Below are 24,643 nucleotides of genomic sequence, written 5' to 3'. Positions count from 1 at the left end.
AGAATCGAATCAGCCTGTATGAAATTTGATTTACGTTCCCTTCCACACCGCGATATCACGGACCCCCCCCCCCCTTTTTTTCCCTCCTTCTACTCTTCACACATCTCCACGGCACTTTTTTTTATCCTTTCGTCCTTCATTTCTAGTAACCCACTTTTTTTTTATCTCCCCCGCTATTCCTCTTTCTCACCTGCCATTTTTGTTCCTGCGCTCCCCATCTGAATACCGTCGCCCCGCCACGCCCGGAGACCATGGGGGGGGGAGGGGGGTAGGCTTGGGATCTCCGTGGGGCAGACAGAGCCCCTCTCGGATTGGCTGGCGACGTCCTCTTCAAAACACCAGGTACTTCCCGTTACCGCTCCAAAATGTTTCTTCGTAGAGACTGTACACCTTGGCCCCTCAAGGGGGGGGGGGGGGGCTGGGTGGACCCCTGGGTCCTGGAGGGGGGGTTCATGCCCATCCACGTTTATTTTTAAATGTTTAACCATTATAATTTTTTACAAACTTAAAAAAAATTTTCAATTATTTTTTATCCAATGCAATTTTAGAAGATTTAACACACCTACAGCTAATTTTATTTTTCTGTGACTATTTTCATTTTTATCTTAGTGTGTGAAATAAATATAAATACTCGCTGTGGTTATTTTAAATTAAAATAATTTTATAAATAAAGTTTAGTTTGGACTTATAAAATAGTAAACATAATTTTTACCCTGTATTTTCAGGTTAAATAACATTCTAAAAAGAGTGTAGGTAAGAAATAACCATGCAATTACAATGTAGCACGTGACTGTACAAGCCGATGGGGGAGGGGGTTTGGGCGTCTCCGATCCTGGGTTCAGGGCCCGTAATCGAATTTGGGGGCCATGCTGCACACACATACTGTAACGCCCCTCGTGCCCAATTTTTATATTATTTTAAATTAATCAAAGAGTCCTTGGAAACTGCTGGGCAAAATATTAATAAATAAAAATTAATTACCAGAGGGGGCACGAGACGGTGAACAAGAGAAAATTTAGACTCCCTGCACACTAGTAACTTGGGAGTTCGTGGATCGTTACAATGAAGAAGGTATCTGATAAATGAATACACAACATTGGTAGCTTGGTCTATAGGGTTTCCTAGTTTATTATTATGGAATTTTGTGTTCGTATTATTCAAACCTGACAATAAAAATCTTAGTAATTAACAAGGTTAAAGGGGGCGCCCCAGAATAATTTAAAACAATACACATTACACCTTAACAAAATATTATTACATAATCAAAAATTTAAAAATTGCACCAAATTTGAATGTCCCAACAATTACATATATATATATATATGAGTTTCCTCGATTTTACAGATTCTTGAGGATGACGTCCTTAAAGCACTGCTCGCTGGTATCTTTGTTTTAGTTCCTTCTATTTAAGTGACAAGAAAATATATATATTTCATATCACCCGGGTCTTGCCAGGATGACCTCGGACTGCCGGCCAAACTCTTCAAACAAGGGGGGGGGGGGGATCAGCTGGAGGTCCCGAAGATCATGCGGGGGCAATTTCTCCTCCGTAACTTCGACCCTGTCAAACAGGGTGTGGAAACAGGGCTCGCGAGGTGTCTCGCGCCGACATCAGGATGACGCGCACCGAAAATTCGCGGATGCGCGAAGGAAACCAGAATTGTTAGAATTAAATATAAATAAAAATAATTTAACTATGCATGACTTTTCTAAAAACTACCTCCTCTGCCTGGCTACTGTACAAATGGGATCACATCCCTTAAGTAACTGACTACATCTTTTGTGTAACCTAAAATCGCCGTTCCCGCGAAAGGCCTCTTAGCGCAGAGGACGTCGAGCACACGTGGTCAGTAGCCGAGCACAGAGAACTAAGTGCCCGAGGGCGGACGAGGCTTCTAATTAAAACAGGCGCTAAATCCCTAGGGAGGAGGGGGAAGGTTCGGTTCTAAGCCGAAGATATCCGAAGGAGTCCGAGGCGGGCGTGACAAGAACACGACATGCGCGCTCTCTACCGGACCGAAACGAAAGCAACGAACAATCGACTTCTATAGGTCGGGAGACGAAAGCATAGGGCCATAAGGCGTAGCGGCGCTGCGCTCTGGCGGTGTAAAGCGGAACTAACGGAGGCGGTGAACTGACTCGCCGCCAGGTGTCACGAGCGTAGTCTCAGCTCGCTGGCCACCATGGGTGAAGTTGCTTTTTTTCTGCCGCTAGGTTTCGCGGAGGTCTCTTTAGGTCTCTTGGCTAAGTTCATGTCAGGTCACTGCTCCTGGATTTCTCAGAACTAAAGTGATGTGGAGAGAGAGGAAGGGGGGGCACAGAAAACGCCACTCCGGTGGGAACGCAGCTCCACTGGAGACTGTTTCGTGACGAGACATGCTATTCTCAGCAGGTCTCTACAAGGTAGCAGCTTGCAGCCTGGGAGCTGCTCTTTGCAGTTTTGGTCATGCAGGGAATTAAAATTACAAACTCGGGACGTGACTGCAGGCGAGAGAAATTTCAACCGGGCTGACCATGTCCACATTAGACAGCAAAATATCAGATTGGCCCCCTGGGAAAGGGCTTCAGTCCACTGGCACAAAGTTTAAATTCGTGGCGTACACCAGCCTCACAAAAAGTAAATCACCCCCATTAACAACCAGATAAATTAAAAAAATAAGAAACCCCAAAAAATTTTAAAATTATAGAAAAAATTAAAAAAGGTGACGAAATGCCTAATTTCCGGCACAATACGTTCGCTCTATATTTGGAACTGTGTCCACTGCTGTGACTTAGGGTAAAAAAAAAAAACAGAATAAAAGTTATACTGTTTGAAGCTAGCCATTTTCGAGAAGACTTTTACGAGTTATATTTCTTTAAATGTATGCTTGGTCAATATAAGTATCACTGGTATATTTCCGCGTTGATTTAAAAAGATAAAACTACGTGCAGGTTTATGAAAATTACGTTCAGAATTTTGAAATTCGTCGTAGAAACGCGAATGCGACCTCGCCTCAAATAGAAAATTCCTAGTTTTTTTTTTTTTTTTTTAGTTACCTATTAATTCTAATTTCCATGCAGATGCAATAACGGAGCGTGGCTCGGAGGGTTTCGGGACGGAACTCTGTTCGGAATTTCTAGCACGTTTTCAACGCGTGGCTGAGCGTAATTGTCCGTCGTTTTGTGAACAAATTAATTTCCCTCAGGAGTGGTAGGGCCTGACCCCCTCCCCCCCGGGGGTGGGGGGGGGGGGCTGGGGTGGTTCGCTCAGAGGTCGTCGTGGTTCGAACTCCCGCGGGTGTGTCTGGCCGCGACTGCGCGGTGTGTTATAGTCATGCGAACTGGCAGCACGCCTCACATCCTTATAACTAGAGACCTGAAAAATTCGCGTATTCATTTCGTGAAATGCTACAGATCAAATAATTATACCCTAGTGCTGCTCATGCCATTTGTTCACTGTTAATCGGGAGTAATGACGGCCAATTAGAGACCCTCACTCATAGAAGCGCCGAATCACAGGCCACCCAGTCGAGAAGACTCACAAATAAACAGCCAATGAACAGTTGGCATTTGCCCGAGTGTGTAGAGGATAGTGGAGTCTATCCTGAAGGTCATCGAACCCGCGAATTTTTCCAGTCTCTACTTATAACTAACCTTCATGTGGGGGTGGGACCACTGCTTGTTACTACCAACCCACGCGTGGATTCCCTGCTGTCCACAAACTGAACTTGACAGTCAGCTAAGTTGCGTGGTTCCACGCCTTAAGAAAAGGGGTAACGTTTGATTCTCAGTCGTGGATTTTGGTTAATTTGTGAAGTGAAAACTTCTTAAGCCTCGTTGAGCGATTTTTGGTAGGGGCAAAACTTATTGGTTTGCGTCACCGAAATGCTAGTGACGTGTTGCGCCAGACTGGCTAATCGCAGCGGCCTGTGTACATGTACACGCATATATACACTAGTACATTGTATATACTCGACTGTATCATGTGCGTGTTGGACTCTTTTTTGGATGGGTAAAATCTTGTGAGTTCGCGTTGCCGACATGCCGTAGTAGCAGCAAGTGAAGTTAATTTGACCACGTGAATACATGACCTAGGGCTGACATCACTGGTAAGTCATAGCTAGGTAATTAATTTTTACGTAATTTTGACATACCACTGACATCTGTTGTGACTAAAAAATTATGTAAGGATAAATGATATCATGCTGACATCGTACTGATATAATACTAAAATCAATTTCTTACGTACATTTGACGTAGAAATGATGTCATATTAAACATTTAAAAACAAAGTTTAAAGTTTTTACTTCTGTTGACAGTCCCCATGACTGGCTATTTATTTTATTGTTCACCTTTCAATTCAATCAATAAAATAAATAATCTTTATGCTTAATCACTTGTACTTTAAAATATCAGTGAATAGTAGTGAATTTGCATAAATGAATGCCACAGGATAGGCTAGTGTAAGTAAGCGTTAATTGCGTACATTTGGAGCGTGTACTACCTATCGTACCTAGCTGACAAAATAACATATTACCAGGAACATTCTAATGCATATTATAACTACTTATAAAGGCCACATTAAAACAATGTGAAGTGTGATGAAAACAAAGAACATAGACCTACTATGGAGTGGGTAGCTTCCAACTGTTTTCTTGTTAAATAAAACAAGGCACAGTCAACCCCGTGAAGAGGGAATATCAGTAGATCCAAAATGGTTCAGAGTAAAACATAATTTATTTTGACCGAAATTCTTTCAACTTACTTTCAGCAGACGTGAATTCGTTTAGCCTACATGGTTATTTACCTTCTTTCTAGATACATATTTGCTAAATATAGTCAGCTAAGGGTTACTTTTAATCGTGAGGGTTTTGCATTCAAAAGCAGGAAGATTTTGTCCAGAATTTTTCTGGCAGGATATCGTTCTTCCACAATCATATTTACTTATTTTTTATTTTCTATGCAATCACAATTTAACCTTTGCGGCGACTTCTGCTACTGAGATAATCGTATTGAAGGGCTTTAGACACATAGGACCTGTGGGAACACACCTCAAAAGTTTTCTCAATCCTTCAATATACCTTCTTATGCTGTGTCCGCTCATTCGTTTTATTTTCTCTGTACTTTCTCCAAACTACGTATATTGGAACATGCCAATAGTTTCTTAGTCATTCTTATTGGATACTACTAGGAACATCTGAAGGCATCGAAACAGCTCGAAGACGCCAACCTTTGCGAGAGAAATAAAAAGAGAGCCTCGGAAACAGCGGCGCTGAAGTATATTGTTGTGTGTCGGGAAGGAAAACATGTTTGTCCGGTCCGCCGAGTGGTGAGTGGGGTAGGGGGGAGGGGGGAGGGGGGAGGGCTGCGACAGTGTCTTGTTTCTGCTGCGACGGACGCAGTAGTCCATCTCCGATGCGCGGAAACAACCCCCATCGACCGCTTCCACCCCGAAGGTCCCCCTTTTACGCGATTTGTATCGCCCGGGAGAAAAATACCACCGCCATCTCCTCCGTTTGCGGATCATTTTTCTTCATCTCTCTCCGCCCTTCCGCCGCAGCCGTCTGGGCGCCTTGTCCTCCGGCCTTCCTCGTCCCTGTCTATTGCTAATTCTTCCTTCCCCCTCCCCCTTTCTTTCTGCGGTCGTTTGGCGCCCGTCGAAGGACATCCTTTCCTCGTCCCCGCAACAATTTCCGCCTGCCCCCCCATTTTCCCAGCTCCCTCTACTGGCGCATCCGCCGCTCCAATTTCCCTAAGTCAATACACCTCGCGGAGGCGAGTTGGCACATTGTCTGACGCCTCCCTCTTTCATCAGCCCCTCTCCTCCTCTGCTCGTCCGTCGTCGCCTCTGGCGGCGTCTTCCGAGCGTCTGTGTCCTGGGCGAGGCTTGCTGCTGGCTGTGGCGCGCAGACAGGCTGGCGCAGACGGGCCGGCGCACAGAGCGAGCATGCCCGGCTGACTAGAGAGTATTCTGGCCGCCACAACATATTTCAGGCACAATATAGACCCCCACCAAATATTTTCTGTCGGCAACGAAAAAAAAAAAAAAAAAAATATCGAGTCGGTGATACGAGACGATGACTCTTCATAGCGTAACTGAAACAGAAAAAAGTGCAACGCTTAGGAGTGGGGCACTCGATGGACAATAACGAGATATAGTAGAGAGACAAGACAACTGTAAGACCCTTTGCTGGTTTTCTGTCGCCATGTTTGCTAAGAGTGTGAACTGAATATTCAGAGTGAACCGCCGTTGTGTAATATTAAAGAGTGAACCTTCATTATGTAGGTACTTTATTGTTTAGTTTCATAGTTCAAGTAAATTAATAAATATATTTTGTTATACTTAAAGGGAATTATTTAAATGAGAGGTTTTCGCTTATAAAGTAACACACAACATTTTTTTTGTAATGCGAACGAATTGGTTTAGCACTGACAGTAATACTTTGTTGTCACAAATAAATAGTTTTGTCGCAGCTAAGAAATGTTCGATGGGGTCTGAAATATGACGTGGAGGCCACAAGACTTGTTTTTACAGTATACATTTTACCCTTACATTTTTTTCAAAGTTGGCACTGAAGGTATTCGCAATATGCATTTCCTAATATGTTGACTATTCAAGTTTCAGTCCATTCCTTAAGCCACTCCTAGAATATGCTGGTTCTCAACTTTCCCGGCTGACTGAAACCCCTACTGGACCTATCGTTGTGAATGTCAGCAAGAACCACGCGATTTGAAACCTGATCAGGATATCAGAGTGGCGACTGTTTACGAAATGCATCTAAGAATACGCTGTTTACAGATATCTATTCTAAACTGCAAATTTTACGAGAGTGAAAATGGCTAAAATGCGTTATTCCAGAATAATTCTGACGCTTGAAACATCCGGTACAGATTCTTGGAAGCACTCAAGTGTCTTGCATTACCCTTTTTATCCTTATTTCCCCGCCATATAATGGCATGGTTAACTCGCACTCATGTATGTGAGCTGTTCTGTGCACGACGAGAAGACTGCGCTACTGTTCAACACTGTGCGCGTATGCGAAACCACTGGGCCGATTCTCGCGATCAACGCCACTTAGAACACTTGATACGGGCCACCGCTCCGAGCCTTCAGAGCGGAAATTCACCCATAGTGATTAAAAGGTTTCACAAAGAATGTATTTTTTTTATTGACAGCGCGTGGAAAGATAAAAATTTCTATATTCAAATGTGTTGGTGTCTTAAACAAAATTTACTGAACAGGAAAACAGATTTTTTTTTAAATTCATTCAAACATAAGCTGTATTTGAACTCAATAAATATATTGGTTTTGGTTTTCAATTTCAGATTAAAATAACTTAATTTTGGCGCAGCAATACAAATAGATATATTTAAGGTGAAATAAATTTATCTTCCAGCGATCTGCAAATGTTACTGGACACGCACGACTTTGCACTTGAAACGACTTCATGTTCGCTCTTGCGGCCTTTTTCTGCGCCGACTGATGTCCGAGCAATGTCCGAGCAATGCCTGAGTACTGTCCGAGCTATGTCTGAGCTATGTCCGAGCAATGTCCGAGAAATTCCCGGGCAATACCCGAGCAATGTCCGAGCAATGTCTGAGTACTGTCCGAGCTATGTCTGAGCTATGTCCGAGCAATGTCCGAGCAATGTCCGAGCAATTCCCGGGCAATACTCGAGCAATGTCCGAGCAATGTCTGAGTACTGTCCGAGCAATATCCGAGCAATGTCCGAGCAATATCCGAGCCATGTCCGAGCACTGCGCGTGGCTTTCAGCCTCACGTCTCCTAATGCGCTTCAGAAATGAAATTAAAACATCGCTGCGGTGTCCCGAGAGAGGTGCTACTCGCGCTCCAGGAAAAGCAAAGCTAAAGAAATAAATCCAATGTGGAAAGCAAACATTTTTACGTCAAAGACCATGGTTTTTATTTTATCGCAAGTCCACCGTTATTTTTTGTTTTGCTTTTTTGACATGGTAAATTATTCTTTTTGTTTTAATATTGAAGCTAGATGTATTCTCCACTATATTTGTTATGTTTGAAAGGTCAGTAAAAATTTCATAACCAATTTTTTTACCCTTGGAAACGTTATTAACACTTTATGGAAGTTATTTTTCTATTTTTTCCTGAACTGGAAAATGCATACAACTTTAATTTTATTGTTCCATTATCGAAATAACTCCTTTTAAAACTGGGATTAGCATAAAAAAAATATATAAATTCGCCGTAGTGCGTGAAACCGAGTTTTAAATTAACGCTGATGGCCGTGTTACATATTTGCAATGAAGTAATACAAATAAAATATTTCCCCCCTTTTTCGAGAATTTCACTCTGGTAAAATAAAATCATAATTTTTTGAAGATAACGGCCGATGAGTGATTTCCGTAGGTAGCAGAATCCTCATTTTCTAACGAAATCTTCTTTTAAACTCGCTATGATTGGTTGAATTTGATTTCTGTTGTTGAGACTGATTTTTTTTTCTTTTTATTTGGCCGTATCATAATATTAATATCTTTTCGTGCTTACAAATTTAAGTGTAATGTTTTACTATTTTTTATATTGTCCGTTTTTTGAACGATTCTTCCAACGGAAAAGATTTATTAAAACTTTTTTTATGGAAATACGTTTTTTTCTGGTTTACAGTGTATGTCATAATAAAACCCAATGGACGGACGAAAAAGATAATTATAGAAACACACCGTGAACAAACCAAAATCAGCTCATGCCTAGACAGCACAAAGACTTCCGTGAAAGAAAGTAGTCAAATAAATATTACACCACAGATGATTACAACGTGCTGAGAAGAACCGAAAATACAAACAAACAACAACTTTGGACAATACAGCGACAAAAAGACAAACTCAGCGATGGTGCTAAACAAATAATCGGGACAACACTCCAGCAAAGCAGAGAACGCACGGCCAACCCAGCGATGGACGACACAGCGGCGACGGCACAGACGAACACAGCAAGGTTCCTATAACAAAACAGTCGAGACATTTGGGGGACTTGGATCTGTTCCCGTCGTCAGGCACAAACAATTGGAATTCTCTGTTCTGTCCACGCATTTAACATTTGACATGAGCTTATTCTGGGATACTAGCCCTCGCCCCGGCCACACTCGCCCTCGCACTGGCCACACTCGCCCTCGCTCCGGCCACACTCGCCCTCGCCCCGACCACACTCGCCCTCGCTCCGGCCACACTCGCCCTCGCTCCGGCCACACTCGCCCTCGCTCCGGCCACACTCGCCCTCGCTCCGGCCACACTCGCCCTCGCCCCGGCCACACTCGCCCTCGCCCCGGCCACACTCGCCCTCGCTCCGGCCACACTCGCCCTCGCCCCGGCCACACTCGCCCTCGCCCCGGCCACACTCGCCCTCGCCCCGGCCACACTCGCCCTCGCTCCGGCCACACTCGCCCTCGCTCCGGCCACACTCGCCCTCGCTCCGGCCACACTCGCCCTCGCACTGGCCACACTCGCCCTCGCCCCGGCCACACTCGCCCTCGCCCCGGCCACACTCGCCTACCCGCCAGGCGCTAGGGGACTGAACGCAGCCTGGCTGCCGCGTCATCGCCGGGGCACGAGCAGCAGCTGTTGATCGAGGAATGGCGGGATCGTAAGTCATTTTTTTTTCAATAGCGAACTATGGAAACAATGTAACTACCTAAAAAAACTGGTTAATAATCCAAGATGGCTACCACAGTTGGTGGAGGCGTGGTTTTTGCAGAAGATAGTCCCGTGGGAGCCACGACTACCTGTGTGGCCCTACGGGGGGGGGGGGGGAGGGGGAAGGGGGCTGAGACTCTCGGTCCAGCGCACTTTTCGGGAGCGCCTGCCCTCCCCCTCCGCCCACAGCAGTTCATATCTCCCCGCTGGAGACCATGAATAATACATGGGACGCCCCAGTCGGGCCCCGGGCTGTTTGTCGGGGCGCTGATAAGAGCCGCCCCTCCCCCGGTCTGGCGCCGATTAGCTGGGTCAGCTGGCCCGAACACAACCCCTCCACCCCCCACCCCACCCACGTGGGTGGCCAGCAGCCCAGCGTCCGTCGGGTCGTGAGTAACCGCACGTCACTGGAGCCATTCACTGCACGTGCAGACCAGCTGTGCATTTCTGGGCTGTCCTCTGTCTTACACGTCATCACTGCCATCCAGGTACATCCTGAACGTCAAGGTCAAACAGGGCAATGGCTTCTCTCGCAGACGGCCGCCAATCACAAGGGAACAATCAACTAGCGCTGGGCTACCTCTCTGCAGTCTAGTGAGCGATCAGATAACCTCGTGGGAAATACGTGTCCCTACTTGTAACAAACACCCCCTGGAGGGCCTGAGGTGTGGTTCACACCAGGACCCTAGCTGGTCCCTCTGCACTAGCGGGGCGATTATTGCAAATACTCGAAGCCTCGAACACCATCAAGTACTTAGTATTCGAAGGAGTCGATTTTCGAGGGGGAGGGGGGACGTTTTAATAGCATGCGAGTAAGTGTAACAGTTCCACAAATTATAAGTTGTTGTAACATTGTGAAAATTGAGGTGTGGGGGGATAAAAATATCTGAATTGATTACTTGACTTACAATAATATATATATTTTTTAAATTGTTAGGTCTGCGCTAGCATACCATTTTGCGTGTTTTTCCCATTGTTTGAGCTATGGAACGTATATAAATATAGAGTTATCAAGCTCCGTTCAGTATTTAAATTAATTAAAATTAATAAATACATTAATTAAATGTTTTTTTTTATAACGGTACAAGGAATAGTTTGTTGAAAATACCTGTTCAATGAAGTAAATGGGAAATTAGGATGTTGGAAATTGCATGTTATAGCCGTTAAAAGTTGTCACGTGTTTTCTATCCCAGGAAATAATTTTTTTTTCTTCCTTTGTTAAAACAAAAAATGAGCACTGAAGAGAGCATAATTTCTGTCTCCTTTTACTGACACGAAAGAGAATTGTCTTGGAATTGAACCGCCTTGCCGCAAGTATTTCGTGGTTATCTCGAGAATCAGGCGGCTCTGAGACGGCGGGTGGAGCGGGTGTTTGTTCTGCGGAACTCTGACTCCGCCGTCTCGCGTTTGACATCGTCGCCGGAGCCCGAGTAGTAGCGGTGGCGGCTGCTACTCGCTGGTTGTTTGTTGTTGTAGCGAGTGCCTGTCTGTCCCGCTGCCGGAGACCACAAGTCCCGCAACTCGAGGGAGGAGTTCCCGCAACTCGACTGGCGAGACTAGCTCGTGATGACTCGCACAGAGCAAACACGGGGTTATTACAGCCGTCGTCTCGCCCGCGTGAAATACTGCGCCGTGCGGCCGGTGAAACACCTTCGCAAACTGATATGAATGAGTTTACGACTTCCTGCCACACGTCACGTACGATGCAGACATTAAGGACTCGAGGCGCCTGCCTAGCCAGGGGTGTACTTGTGTAAGTCAGGTGTGGTGTCGCCTCTAAGCCAAAAGCTTGGCAATCTGTTTTTTTTTTAGTCTGCAATCGAGAACTACTTCTTTGCCGACGCAACTGTTAAGCTGCGTGTGTGTTTGCTTGCACAGATGTACTTGATTGGCAGATTTTAAGTCACATTTTTGTTTTTTGGAAATACGTTTGTCCGATTTGTATGTACATCCATTATTAATTTGTATCCCGTGAAGAGCACATAGGTGTGTATAGCTATACGCTATCTATACAATAAATTAAGATAAAAAAAAATACATGTAACGAGAAATTTCTTGTACCTCAATTAAGGAAAATTGTCTATAACAGTCATGCCAAAACGAAACAGAACGTGTGCTGTTAGATTTGTGGAGCATTCGCAACAGACTGCAAACAGTTGGCCTCATCTGGCGTCTGCGGTAGCGCGCTCGCCGCTAACCAACGAGGTTTCACGTCGCGTTAACAACCTCCTTGGCCGCCGCGCGCGCCCGGAGCAGGAGTACCAACTCACTTCGACCAGCAGTTTCCCCAATCGTGGTTTTACTGCAGGGTTATCTCGGGACCGTGGTTTACGAGACCGGCGGGGCCTAACTGCGGCGCCGTTAGTACCTGCGCCTCGCCCCGTCGCGGCCCTCCGTGGCTGGACTCGCCAAGTCGGTTCAGAACAAACATTGGTAGCGGCAGGCATTTCTCGCGAATAGATCTGAACGCCTATTAGACTGCAACAAGGTATACCCACGCCAGCGGTTCCTTCCTTGTGATATTGGCGGCCGTCTGCGAGAGAAGTCGTTGCCTTATTTGTTTGGGCCACTCAGGACGCATTTACTTCCGCACCTAATAACTGTGATTGGTGGTGTAAAAATCGACACGGACCTGAAAGAAACTCACCCAATCACGAAGCACAGACGATGCTACAGTGTTTTAACTTTCAGCGAGTCTCGGAATCTTTTCGCGAAATATGCATGGCCCCTACTCATTGGTCGATACTACACTGTCACAAATTACAATAAACTTACGTACTTTTCAACGAATAATTCACCTCGAATAAACGCAAAGCGTTTCGCAATTTCTTAGTAAAAACTACACCGTGTTCCAAGTTCTGAATTCTCTTTATCGGTAAAACAGGGAAAACACACACATGAAAGAAAATGTGTGTGTTTTGCGTGAGTCCTAACCATTTTTTGAATGGTTTTTTGTACACAAATATTATTTTAGTATATTCATATTCACAGTAAGTAAACTTTGCACTCGTAAAGTTATGAAGAGAACGATACATTTACGGATGCACCTAAATAATTCGTAACCACAATTCTTACGAAGATACCTGGATAACTTGTAACCAGCATTCTTAGTAAATTTCAGGTGAAATAATTTGACAGTGTAAGTTCACGTCACGACTTGGCGTGTTCCACGTGACTTTTTACTTGTTCAGAACTGGCTAAGGGTTGTCCAGGGCGTGTGAAGGTGTTTTTAGACCAATCATAACACGGAGATGTATATGTGCTTCAAGTCTGCTTTGCTTCCAATGAATCAACTCTTGGATGCAAACACCATCACTGTAGTAACTGCGAATAAATGAACGCATTTATCTACCTGGCTGGTGATACATCCAGTTCAGGGGCTGTTCATTTGACGATCTTAGATTTCATAAATTTTAACCGCAACCTTCAGTGCTTATTACGTGTTGCAATTTATAGCCTGCCAGGGTGAAGTTCACTTGTCGAATTAAAAATTAATGGACCAGTGGGTTTTTACGGCTTAAGAGTTTGCCAGTACTGAATAATTAGGGTAGTTATTTTTTTTCTGGCAGTTGTGCGGTGGGTTTTATGCTAAATAGCAGATTCTTATAACTTAAGTACGTCTAGAACATCTTATTAAAAGTATAATGGTTGAATTGGTGACGATTAAATTCTCTTCGTGATACATAAATACCGCATTATTTTTCGAATGAATTGTTTGTTGAGTATGATCGAAAAAAAAAACGCATCATTGTGGCGTCGGTTCACTGATGCTTGTTCGAGCTTGAAAAGTGGGGCACTCAATATTCCCGTCGTCGAGGCCCCACTCCTGAGCGTTGCATTTCTCGTTACTCCCTGACGTTCAAACATATTACTTACAAACGGTTATATATTGAGATTAGTAATTCAGATAAAATAATATGATTCTTTTTAACGGCAGTGTAAAAGTTAATCTTCCCTTCCACGGTGACTGATTGTTAAGAAACGCACCACCGCGCGCTAGTTTGAACGAGGGCAGTTAACCCCACGACCAGGTGAAACTCAGAAGCAAGGAAGCACGTGGGAAGGATTTGCGTGATCCGCCGTTGAATGAGTTCTCACACTGGGCGCTCTGTTCAGCCTGACGTGGAGGGGCGAGCTAATGGCCGCGCTTCCTCCGCTGTGATTTGCTGTCGCCGCGGGCCAGATGGTACCTCGGGGACTCCCTGGCCCGTCTAACCCCTGCGCCCCCCATCCCTGTCGCTCGGGGGTGGTCGTTTGTTTCCATTTGCGCCCCGGGGGCGGGGCGGAGCACTCGCTGTCTCGCGCCTGGGGAGACAGGCAACCCCGCCTGACTCCCGTGTTGCGCGGGTGCTCTACCTCGCAGGGGCACGCGTGAGCCTATAGAACATCGAGCATGGCCTTTTTTTGTGACAAGTTTGCAACGCACTCAAAGTTTCTGTATTTACTACTACCACTGCTGTACTAATAACCTATTTCCACTACCACTAATTATAAAAAAAATTGATGTATGTACTTATGTACGCGCGTTAGAAGTTATACTTTCTTGGCTTAGTAAAAAAAATACTATGTATTAGATAATAAAAGGACTGGAGTGATATTATAAACATTTTTATAAAATTTATTATTTTATTTCAAATCATATACTCTCTATAATTAAAAACCTTTATTTATTGTGAATATATAGTGATAGACATTGTGTTTATAAACTTTTCCAAGTGTATTTATACAAGTGAGGTTGTTCTCCCGTGTGCATATGTATTTACATTATAAACTATTACATTACTTTTCAATAAGCGTTAAAAATTAAAAGAATAGAACAAATATTTATCATGTTATTGATTTTATTTACTAATTAAAATCTGTCTGGATTATTTTACTACATGAAATAATTATTTTTTATACATTTTTTATACAATGCAAAATTATTTTTTTATTATGCAAGTAAGTATTGCCTCCAACGCGCGTAACATATGTACACGCGCCCATTTTTTTTAATTTCTGGTTTGTATTTCATAAAGACTTTTAACAACCAAACTATTTACACCTAAAACAAGTTTTTAATTCTACTTTCTGCATAAAATTTACAACAAATGCTGTGGGATGTGCAATAATTAATGCAGTTCCTAAAAGTGAAGAGCTGCTTCTTTTGTGGATATTTTCGTTTTAATTGTGCGGATGCAGGAACAATTTTCATGCTATATAAGAGTTCTAGACTTTATTTTTTCTGCAAATTTAAAGGGCTGTAAAGCAATAAATAAGATTCAGCTGGAATTAAGTTGTTAAAGCTCAATTGCCTTTAAAGCAGAGGTACCTGGAAAAGTCTTCGTATCAAACGGATTCATCGGACTTAACCGTTAAAGTGATGAATACAACTCGTCTGTCCAGTTTGTATTTTTTTTTATCCTACTTCCCCTCGTCCATCCCTTCAAAACTGTTTCCGCCCCTTTGTTCAAGGAAGTTAATTATAACCAGAACTCGAGCATGGACCGCCTCCCGAGACTAATGCAGACTAAAGTTTTGTTTATCTTCGCTCAGTTACTTAATCCTCTCTCTGTCTCTTTTGTGCCGGTTTTTTTTTATGTTCGCGGGGATATTAAGCCAAATAATCAGAAAACGTCGGACTTGGTGAAATATTCTTGTTTTCGTTTCCACTTTGGAGATCTCTTCTTTAGCGCCGGGAGTAGAAAAGTAAATAAAAGCTATTCAGACTCAAGTTCCCTTTTTTTTTTACCCCTCCGGCGCCTGTATGTCCTTTTGATCATTACTGTTTTCATTTGCTCGGCTGGGAAGCACCGACGCGTTGAATGCCTGGCGAGAATCCGGGGGGGGAGGGGGGGAGGAATTCTCTTTTCACGTAATCAACAAGAAGGGGTGGTAAACATGAAAAGAAACGCTAGATGACGTGTAGTTTCGATGTGTTGGTTTTGACTTGATTGCATTCATCAACTGCGCCACGAGACGAGAAACCCTCGCAAGTAGGACGCTAAAGTTTTTTCTTCCCGAATATTTTGTCTAATTACACGTGCGCAGAATGATGGGGGAAGCAGTTATAATCTGGAGCGGGGGCGCGGTGTCTTTAACTCGTCCTGGCGTCGTTGTATCCCCCAGGTTCCTCGTGCAGGAGAGACCATCACAGGTCCTTGGGCCCTTCTGGGGGGGGGGGGGGAGTCCCGCCAATCCGAAGCCGAGGCCACGTGCGTGCAGTTGCATGTATTGTCATCCTTGCACGCGAAGGTATGCCACGCGAAAAATTTTTGAATGTCTTACATTTTCGAAGTTTTCACGAATTCGGGACAATGTTTGAAGATTTTACTGCTTGTGAAAATTTTGAAAAAAAGTTATAAGAAATATTGAAAAGTATTTCACATATTTAGGGAACAATTGTTTTGACAGGATGTATAACGCAGCCACTCAGCAGTCCTTAAATTCACTCTTACGTAAATTACTTATTTTTGTTCCCCGCCAAAAGTGGTTTAAAAATAGGTTAGTATGTTGTATAGGACGTTTGAAATAAACTTTTAAATTTGTTTTCCTTCCCATAACAGAACGTATTTTAACTTTTAAAAAACCCGGGTGAACGTGTAATTGATTTTTAGTCACATTATAAAAATTAATTTCATATTTTATTTTTTTTTTTAAATTTGATGACCCATAAACCTAAGCACAATTTCTCTAGATTGATTCATAAATGCAAGTCACAAAATTAACAAAAAGCTAGTTTTGTTAAATGGCAGAACAACCTACTTTTGAACAAAAATAAATTTCTCATCAAAGCTTTCAGAATAATGTGGACTTGAAACAACTCTAGTTTTCATTTCAAATGAATTAATTACAACCATTACTGAGAAAAAGACTCCTTTGTGTTATCCCCTCCTTCCTTTTTATATAAACTGCGAATGTCCTCATTTCTTGAAAAATATACTTCGGCAGACACGAAAAAAAGGGGGAGAGGTATGAAGGAAATTAACGCAAGCTAAAAGGAAGGCCAAACTATAAAATAATTTGAAATGTCTGGTATATACGAGAACATTTTTAAAAGATGATTTAATGCTTTTTGCGTCTCTTGGAGCGTAAACACGTGGGCGCCAGGGAAGGCGAGCGCTTATTTCAAGGAACTGAAGGGGGGGGGGGGGAAATACGCCTGCAAATAAAGAGAATCTGAACATTCTGAACTGAAAAAGGAGATAAAAAAAAAATTCGCTGGATCGTATTTTCAGAGATTCGTGTGGTTCTGCGACCGAAGCCTAGGGCTGCCCCCCCCCCCCCGCCCTTCCCAAACCCCTCTACAAACCACACCATTCACGCTCCTTTCAGATTCTTTCACGCACATTTCCACATCCCATATTCAGATTGGTTTCGTAAAGCAAAAACTATCGCGTCTCTGTCTGTGTTCTCGGCTTCGTCGATGTGCAACTGTTTCACGATCGTCTTTTGTTTCTCAGGTTTTCCGTGCTAAGCGCTGCAACCCGCAGATTTGATTCAATGTAAAAAAAAAATCAAACTCCGCGCAGCGTTGTTCTAGTATAATTTTCTTCTCTGCTGCGCGATTGTATTATTTCTTTTTTGTCGTTCGCGAAAAAGAGTTGGAACTAAAACGTACTACAACCAGCCAGGCGATGTATGGATATATACTGGAATTATATAAAAGTCTTGCCTCGTGGGGGGAAAGAAAACCAGTTGTGAGCCTCGTGATATCCGTAGCTGCACCGTAATTTGGTTTATAATCCGGGAACTCTAAACAAATGTTTTTCTAAAACAAATCTAAGAATATAATGGAAATTTAACTTAACCTATACAACTGTATGGGGTATTCACTAAGTATATGTCATATTTCTCATAAATTTACATAGGAAGGATTTAAATGCATAGTAAATGCACCATATTTGAATGTAACATTTCTGATAAAATTTTATAGATTATTTCCATGAATGCGTAGTAATGTTAGCAAAAACATTTACAGCGTTAAGCACACAGAGAAAAAGGTTTGTTTGAATCAAACTAATATTTGTTTATATATGGCGAAATAAATACAAAATTTGGTGGAACAAAATGTTTTGTTAGTTTAACCAAACTCGGTAAGTAACAAAAAATAATTTGTTACACCTAACCAAATATACATTTGAGTTGACAAAATCGTTTTGTTGGGTCAACAGTATCTTTCCTACTACAAAATATCTGTTTGAATTAAAATATATATATATTTTTATTTCGCCATATATAAACAAATGTTTTGTTGAGGCAAACACTCAGTGCGTGCAGTTATTACCAGTTCATTAAGTTTCTGCAGGTGATGTGCTCACCGGTGAAACATAAAACGTTAATGTCACTGGTAGAACCAACACCTCCTCAACTGGAGTGTTCGCTGTTGGCATCCACGTCTCCGTCGGGAAGCAAATACTTCCGCGCAGCTGGAATGCGCGCGTCAGCCGGAGTAATGGGTCTCTCGCATTCCTGCGATCCTGCAGAGCGAGGATTCAACTGTTTTCCGCTCGCTGGCCCCTCCGCCAGCGATACCTCCCTGCCGCCCGACCAGGTAATGAAAACGAATAAGGACGCTGTTTAGTCCCGCGCGATTATGTACACCCCCCCCCCCCCTCGTGCTTTATGTTAATGGACTTGTTAGCGTCGCTTTTCTCCCCGAGTTCACTTTTAGGGGGAGCAGGAGTCGTCTCACAGATCTTACAATCCAGAGCCCAACATCTGAGCTAGACCTGGAAGACAGGTGCCCTCCGCTCTGTCCGAGCCGCGGACCGCCAACTGCCTGCGCGAGTCAGTAGACAGGCCAAGACCCCACCAGTGCGCACTGACCCCGGAAACTGGTGACCACCGAGGTCTGCCACCAGACAGGCTTCAACCAACTAACTTGTCAATCCGGGTAGGAAAAACCAGAACCGTGCCCCAGAGATGATAGACACTACAACACACACCCCCTCCAAGTACACCATTCATAATCACGGGACAGATGTATTCCGACCTTGCGGCCGGCGTTTCTCAACGTTCCCCTCCCAATATGCGCCCTTGAAGGGTAGGGTGGGAGTAACTTCCAGTTATCTTTTTAAAACATTACAGAGCTTATTTAAAACAGAACTGTTAGGGATCGCTCCCTGTTGTTTGATCGGGAGGGTAATTAGACCAGCGGCTGGGGCCACCAACCCAGCATAGTCACCGCCTCAGCTCCTCTACCGCACTCAGCTGACCAGACATTTGGCTGTGTCCTGAGCCCTGAGACTATCAGCACTGCTGGCGCCTACATCACACTGGGACCCGGTGAACCCGCGGTCCGGTGGAGGCCTAGCTGTCCAGGCTGGTAGACACGGGACAGCAGTGGACCGGGACTTCTCCCCAGGAAGTCTCCCCAGGTCCCGCCGGGCAGTCGGGCCTTTGTGCTCGTGTTGGGCGGTCCCGCCGCGGAGCAGACAGTCCCGCCGCGGGCAGAAGCTCCTCCGGTGCTTCGCTCGCCTGCCGCCGGCGTTAAATTAAAAATTCCGGCCGCGAACGAAATGTTTAATTAGGGCGAGAATGTCGAACAAAGCGCTCAGCGCACCGGGGGGAAGGGGGGGTTGACATTCATCAGCATCACCTTCGCTCCGCGCTGTAGGCATGACAAGGCCGGGGGAGCTGATGCTGCCATACTCGCCTGTGCACTCAAGGTTATTAGATGAGCTATTCATGAGCGTCAGCCAAGGAACATTCGAGATTATAATAACGTCGCTCCGCTATTTTAAGTTTAATAAGTCCTTGTTTGAGTCCTCGATCTCATAACCTCCTCATATGCCTTGCGTTTTTTTTTATCCTTTATCTGCTTAGTGAGTTCATAACATCAATTTCACCCTTAAGAGTTATTTTAGCCGAATACGGACGCACTAAAATATGTTGTTTTTAAACAACATATTATCTCTTATTTTCTTCAAACGTCAAGATTGCCCGCCATTGTATATTGCAAATAGTTATTCAGTCGCTCAGCCTTATTTTAAATAATTTATAAATTATTAATATCTCATTTTATCTTTAGTTAGTTCCTTTTAAAAAATAATTACGGCAACAGTTTAATATTTTTTGGTTCATAACTGTATTATACACGTTACCAAAATTGGCATTTGAAGAAAAGTATTTCGCGAGTCCTAACCTGATCTTGATATCTTGTTATATGCCGAGGTCGGATGATTAGTTCTGCTTCCGTATTTAGTTTTTAAACTGTATTTTAGGAGAGAGAATGAGAATAAAACGCGTGTTTTCAGAATATTTTTTAGACATAAAACTTCCGGTACAGATTCTTGAAAGCACTCAAGGGACTTGTATTACACCTTCATGTTGATTTCTCCGCCATATAATGTTATGGACACCGCTCAAATCACATAGTTAATCTATGCACGATGAGAAGACTTGCCAGTTGACAGCCTTGCGCTTAGAGGCGATACTGTTCTAGAAGCACAAGCGAGCGTCGCACTTATCACCTATGCTCTTTAACACAATATTGTAACTTAAAGCCCTATATTAAAAAAAATCTTTGGCTTTACAATCGAAATTGTTTAGAACTTCATCGTACTGACCAATTGCAAATTGCAAAGATATTTTCCGTGAATCTACTTTGTCTTTCCTGTGTTTTGCGTATTCCCCAAGCAATGTTCGTGTTGATGACTTCCATTACTTGATTAGGGACATTTTCAGAACTATTTTTGTTTCATTTATATATAATTAAATAAATTTCAACTTGATATTTATTTTTTAAATGTGTGCGAACAGTCAACTTGAAAGAGTTTTTGTCTACCGGTAAGGTACTGTATATTTATCGAAGGCTTAATTCTCGCCGGTGTTTAAATGAGCGAACGCTAATTAGTTATTCCTCCCTTCCGTAATTACTTCTTTCAGCCAAGTGCAACTTGGAATTAGTTGTGTCTCCCCCGACTGCCCCCGGACGAAGGTGTGGAGAGGGATGTTTGGTGATGATTCGAGGGGGAGGGGGATATTGAAAACTGCCCGAATAAAGGACGCATCACTAGGAAACTAACTGGGAAGAGATACCCCCAGGCCACCCCCATCCTATCTGCCGCAGTGGCAGGCGAGCCAGCCTGCGAGGAAAGGATACGAATTAAAAGGAAACAAGTATTCAATTATATTTTTCCTTGGCATTTATTCCTTTTTCCTCTCTTTTTTTTCTCATTCTTTCCAGCGACGTGCCCATTTCGGGCAGTCGGAAGTTATTTCTGTGCGCGTTGCGGGAAGAAAGTGTTTAGCCCCGAGGGGTGGAAACTGCGAAATAAGAGTAGGTTCTCGAAGGGGCTGGAAAGAGGGGGGGGGGGAGGTAATATGGAAACGGTTGTGGGTCGATGAGGGGCGAAAGAGGTTTGGGGGGGAGGGGGGACAAAATGGCGTCTCCCTCAGGAAATACACGCAGCCAGAGGCCGCCTCTGTCTTCCGTCGCGGCTCCAGTTTTTATTGGCGCTACCTGTTTTTATTCCCGCGACGAGCAAGTTTTCCTGCGCTGAGAAAGTTCGATAAGTGTGCGGCCGAGGGCCGCGGAAGTTTGTTTGGTTAGTATTTACAGGGTGTTCCAACCTTCATGGAAATAAATGCCGCTCGAGAGTTGTTGGGGAACCATGTTCCAAGACAGATTTTGTTTTGTGTTCACATTTTATTGTTTGCGTTGCCTCGTCGCTCTTGACTGCAAAAAAAAAAAACCACGGAGTTAGGAATTTTCAGGACACGTCACTTTTTTTTAACCTCGCTATCGCTATATTGTTCCGCCCCAAAAACTACGGAAATGGTGCTCGTTCGCTACTTTCATTAACAAAAAAAAAACATCTGAAACTTTTTTTACGATGCAAACATTACACTTCAGCCAATGTTTTTTGGGTGTCAAACTAATTAGCGCAACAATTATCTGCAGGAAAAACAAACGGCATCATACACTTGCCTTGTGATCATGCGCACGTGGACTCTCCCTTGGCATGAACTATATCTGGGGGGGGGGGGCGTGTCTTTCGTGAAAATATTTCAAGACTAGCTAAGAGTAAAAAAACATTGTAACATCGTCTGTGTTCGTTGATTGGGCGAGATACGTTCAGGTACATGTCATTTTTGTTGGAACACCAATCACAGTGATTCAATGCGGGAAGCAAACGCGTCCCGAGTGGCTCGGCCAATCAGAGAAACGACTTCTCTCGCCGACGGCCGCCAGTTGCGGGTGTACCTTGCAGTCTGATGGGACTCAAGAATGTTTCGCGGAAAAATGCGTTCCCCTCACAGCGATCCACACGGACCTGTACGAACGAGGAGCATATTTAATAAGAATATTAAAAAAAATAAAAACAAAGGTTTTTGCAACTCAATAAGTACAAAATTTAAAGTATCGTTAAAAGATTCCCAGTGAAGAAAACTTGTGTTTCCAAAAGTGGAAAATGTTTCAGTTTTTCTGTTAGAGATAAACTTTCCGAGATATAAGCCTTTTTATTTTAGTAATTATAGGCATAGCTACATGTTTGTGTGTTACACTCAACATTGTCAGTTAAATGTTGTTTTTTTTTTAATTTGATTAGTTAATGTGGGAGCGGGGGTAATCGTTACAAAGAGCAGCAATCGAGTATCGGTGAAGCTGTCCGATGTCAAAGGAGCCTTGATCTATTTCATTTCCGTTTTGACTCAAAAGAAACCCGATTGGCGAAAGGGGGAAGTAATATTGCCTTTACGACGAAGAGCTGGAAATCCGCCTCCACCAGTAACGCCCACAAAGCTTGATATTAAATTCCTGTAGCCAGGTTTCATCGAAACAATGCGTATGTGAAAAGATCGGGTTTAAGTCGAACCGCTGCGTACTTCCACTACGCTAGCTAACAACCAAAATATACCTTTTTTAGGGAGTGCGAATAACTTTTTTTTTTTTTTGCTTTTGAAGGCTGTATATGTAAGAAACCTGAGCGAGTTGAAATATATCTTTTTTAAAGAGGCGTAGTGTTTTTATTAACAAGAAACGTTTTCGCTTAATCTCCCTCCCTAATTGCCTTAGAAAAACAGTTATTGTGTGACCTACCTTAAGAGACCTGCAAGGTTGTGTTTTTTTTTCCGTTACCAGGATCACCTGCACACACTTTTACACAAAAATTGTCGCTGGCTTTTGTCCGTTGGCTACTACCCTTTTTGCATGAGGATGGCCAGTTTAACTCGAGTTTAAACGAGAATGCAGTTCAGGTGTACAATTGTGAGCATTCTAGCGTCCGTCCAAATGATAACGCGAATTTTAGCAGAATTCAATGCTATTTTTCGCGAGAAAAGAAAATTGATCGCCCATTAGACTGCAGTAAGGTAGGCCAGCACTAGCTACTGTTCCCTTGTGATTGGCGGCCACCTGCAAGAGAAACCACTGCCCTGTTTGACCGGGCCATTCAGGACTCGTTTGATTCCGTACTTGGATGGTAGTAATTGGTTCTGGCAGCAGACATGCGTCTGAAACAAACCCAGCCAACCACGAAACACAGACATTGCTGCAATGCTTTAACAAACAGCTGGTCTGGAAACCTTTCCGCGGAAAACACGTGGTCCTAGCTATACGTTAACGAATGCAGATTTTAGAATACCGATTTCTGCGAAACGTCTCCATGCATAATGTATAAATTCACGATGGCAACTTTGATGAGTTGTGCGAGTTAAGGGCAACCTCCCTTCTCCCAGCAGTTGGAGCGGCGCATTAATTCCTCCCCCCTCCGTTATCCTCGTCTGTTTTCCTCCGCCAAGGTACATATAACCTAGTTAATTGTGTTTGCTTGTAGCTCAGTTGGGGATCGGCTCCTAATTAGAAAGGGGAATACGAACAGCTACGGAGTGTAGATGATGAGGGTTGATTGAAACGTATGGGCCCGGTGGGTCGATGAGGAGAGTGAGAGGGGGGGGAGGGAGGTAGGCGGCCCGCCACCTGCGAACCAGCCGCCGCCCGCCCCATTTGACACCGCGGGCCAATTAGAGCTCTTCCTCCGTGGGCGCCGTCTAATGGGGACAATCGTCGGAGGGGAAAAACCTTTCAGGGACACCCGACTGTGAATTTGCTATAACTGCTTAATCAGTGTTAATCGATGAAAAAGTTTTTTAACGTTTTTTTTTTTTGCTGTCAAATACCACGTGATTCCCAGATGTTTTAGCAGCTTTATATTTAAGGTTTTAATAGGGCCATGCACTTACTTTATCTCGAAATGATTTACAGACCAGTGGTTTGTTTATGGCTTTCGCATTTGTGTTGAAGTTGTAGAGGCCAGAAACATTCTATATATTATATATTATCGTTTATATTAGTCTGTGTCTGGGGTGAAAATCCGCATGTCCACAGAAATGCCCATATTTGACCGTCGCGTCGCGTCCTTGGCGCTTTGCGATGCCAGCGTATCGACGGGCTTGCTCGCAATCGATAGTCGTACTCGATGTGTAACGACTATCGATTATCTGCCGCCGCGCCATGCCAGTGCGGAACACAACAAGCTTGACCACCCTCCCCCCCCCCCCCCGAGGGAACCAAGAGGACACGCTAGCGATGGGGGCGGGGCTAGAGCTGCCCAGAAACCAATTTCCGGCCGCGACGTATGAAAACATCTTGTTTGACGGCACACTGCGGCAAGAGTTCCGCCGGCGTGTCTGCCTGTCCGTCTGTCTGGCGGTTCTCTGAAGGGTCGTTAACACCAGGGCTGCGCAAACGCGCTACTCAATTTAAGAATTTCAACCATGTTTAACTTTTTCTTGGTAACGTTTTTAATCGTGTAGTTTTCAATCTATACAGTTACAGTTATATGAAAAAAATATTTCATGCAAGTACAATATTTATCTTAAATATGTTCAGGAAAAAGTCAAATTTTAAGAAGTAGCATACCTGCATGGTAACTTCTCTATGAAAATAGTTTAGTTTAATAACTGTCGTTTCATATTTACAGTTTATTTAATGAGTAACAATTTTTAAGACAAAAATGAGCTCTCGAAGCAGAACAAAAAAAATTTGAATATAAAAATAATTACTATTTTT

The 24,643-nt window shown here is 43.7% G+C and overlaps 2 protein-coding genes across 5 annotated transcripts in view; one reads left to right on the top strand and one right to left on the bottom strand.

Moving 5' to 3' along the window:
• LOC134537337 (irregular chiasm C-roughest protein) overlaps positions 1 to 24,643 on the top strand; it is a 331,140-nt gene that overhangs the window by 129,187 nt on the left and 177,310 nt on the right. The window lies entirely within an intron of this gene.
• LOC134537228 (keratin-associated protein 5-1-like) lies at positions 9,077 to 9,550 on the bottom strand. Its single transcript, XM_063377494.1, has one exon. It carries the CDS (start codon positions 9,548 to 9,550, stop codon positions 9,077 to 9,079), a length of 474 nt encoding a protein of 157 aa, XP_063233564.1.

The sequence above is a fragment of the Bacillus rossius genome, chromosome 12 (assembly GCF_032445375.1).
Source record: "Bacillus rossius redtenbacheri isolate Brsri chromosome 12, Brsri_v3, whole genome shotgun sequence".
Taxonomy (NCBI): Eukaryota; Metazoa; Arthropoda; class Insecta; order Phasmatodea; family Bacillidae; genus Bacillus; species Bacillus rossius.
Note: the sequence above shows the minus strand (reverse complement) of the source record. Positions and strands in the feature narration are given on the sequence as shown.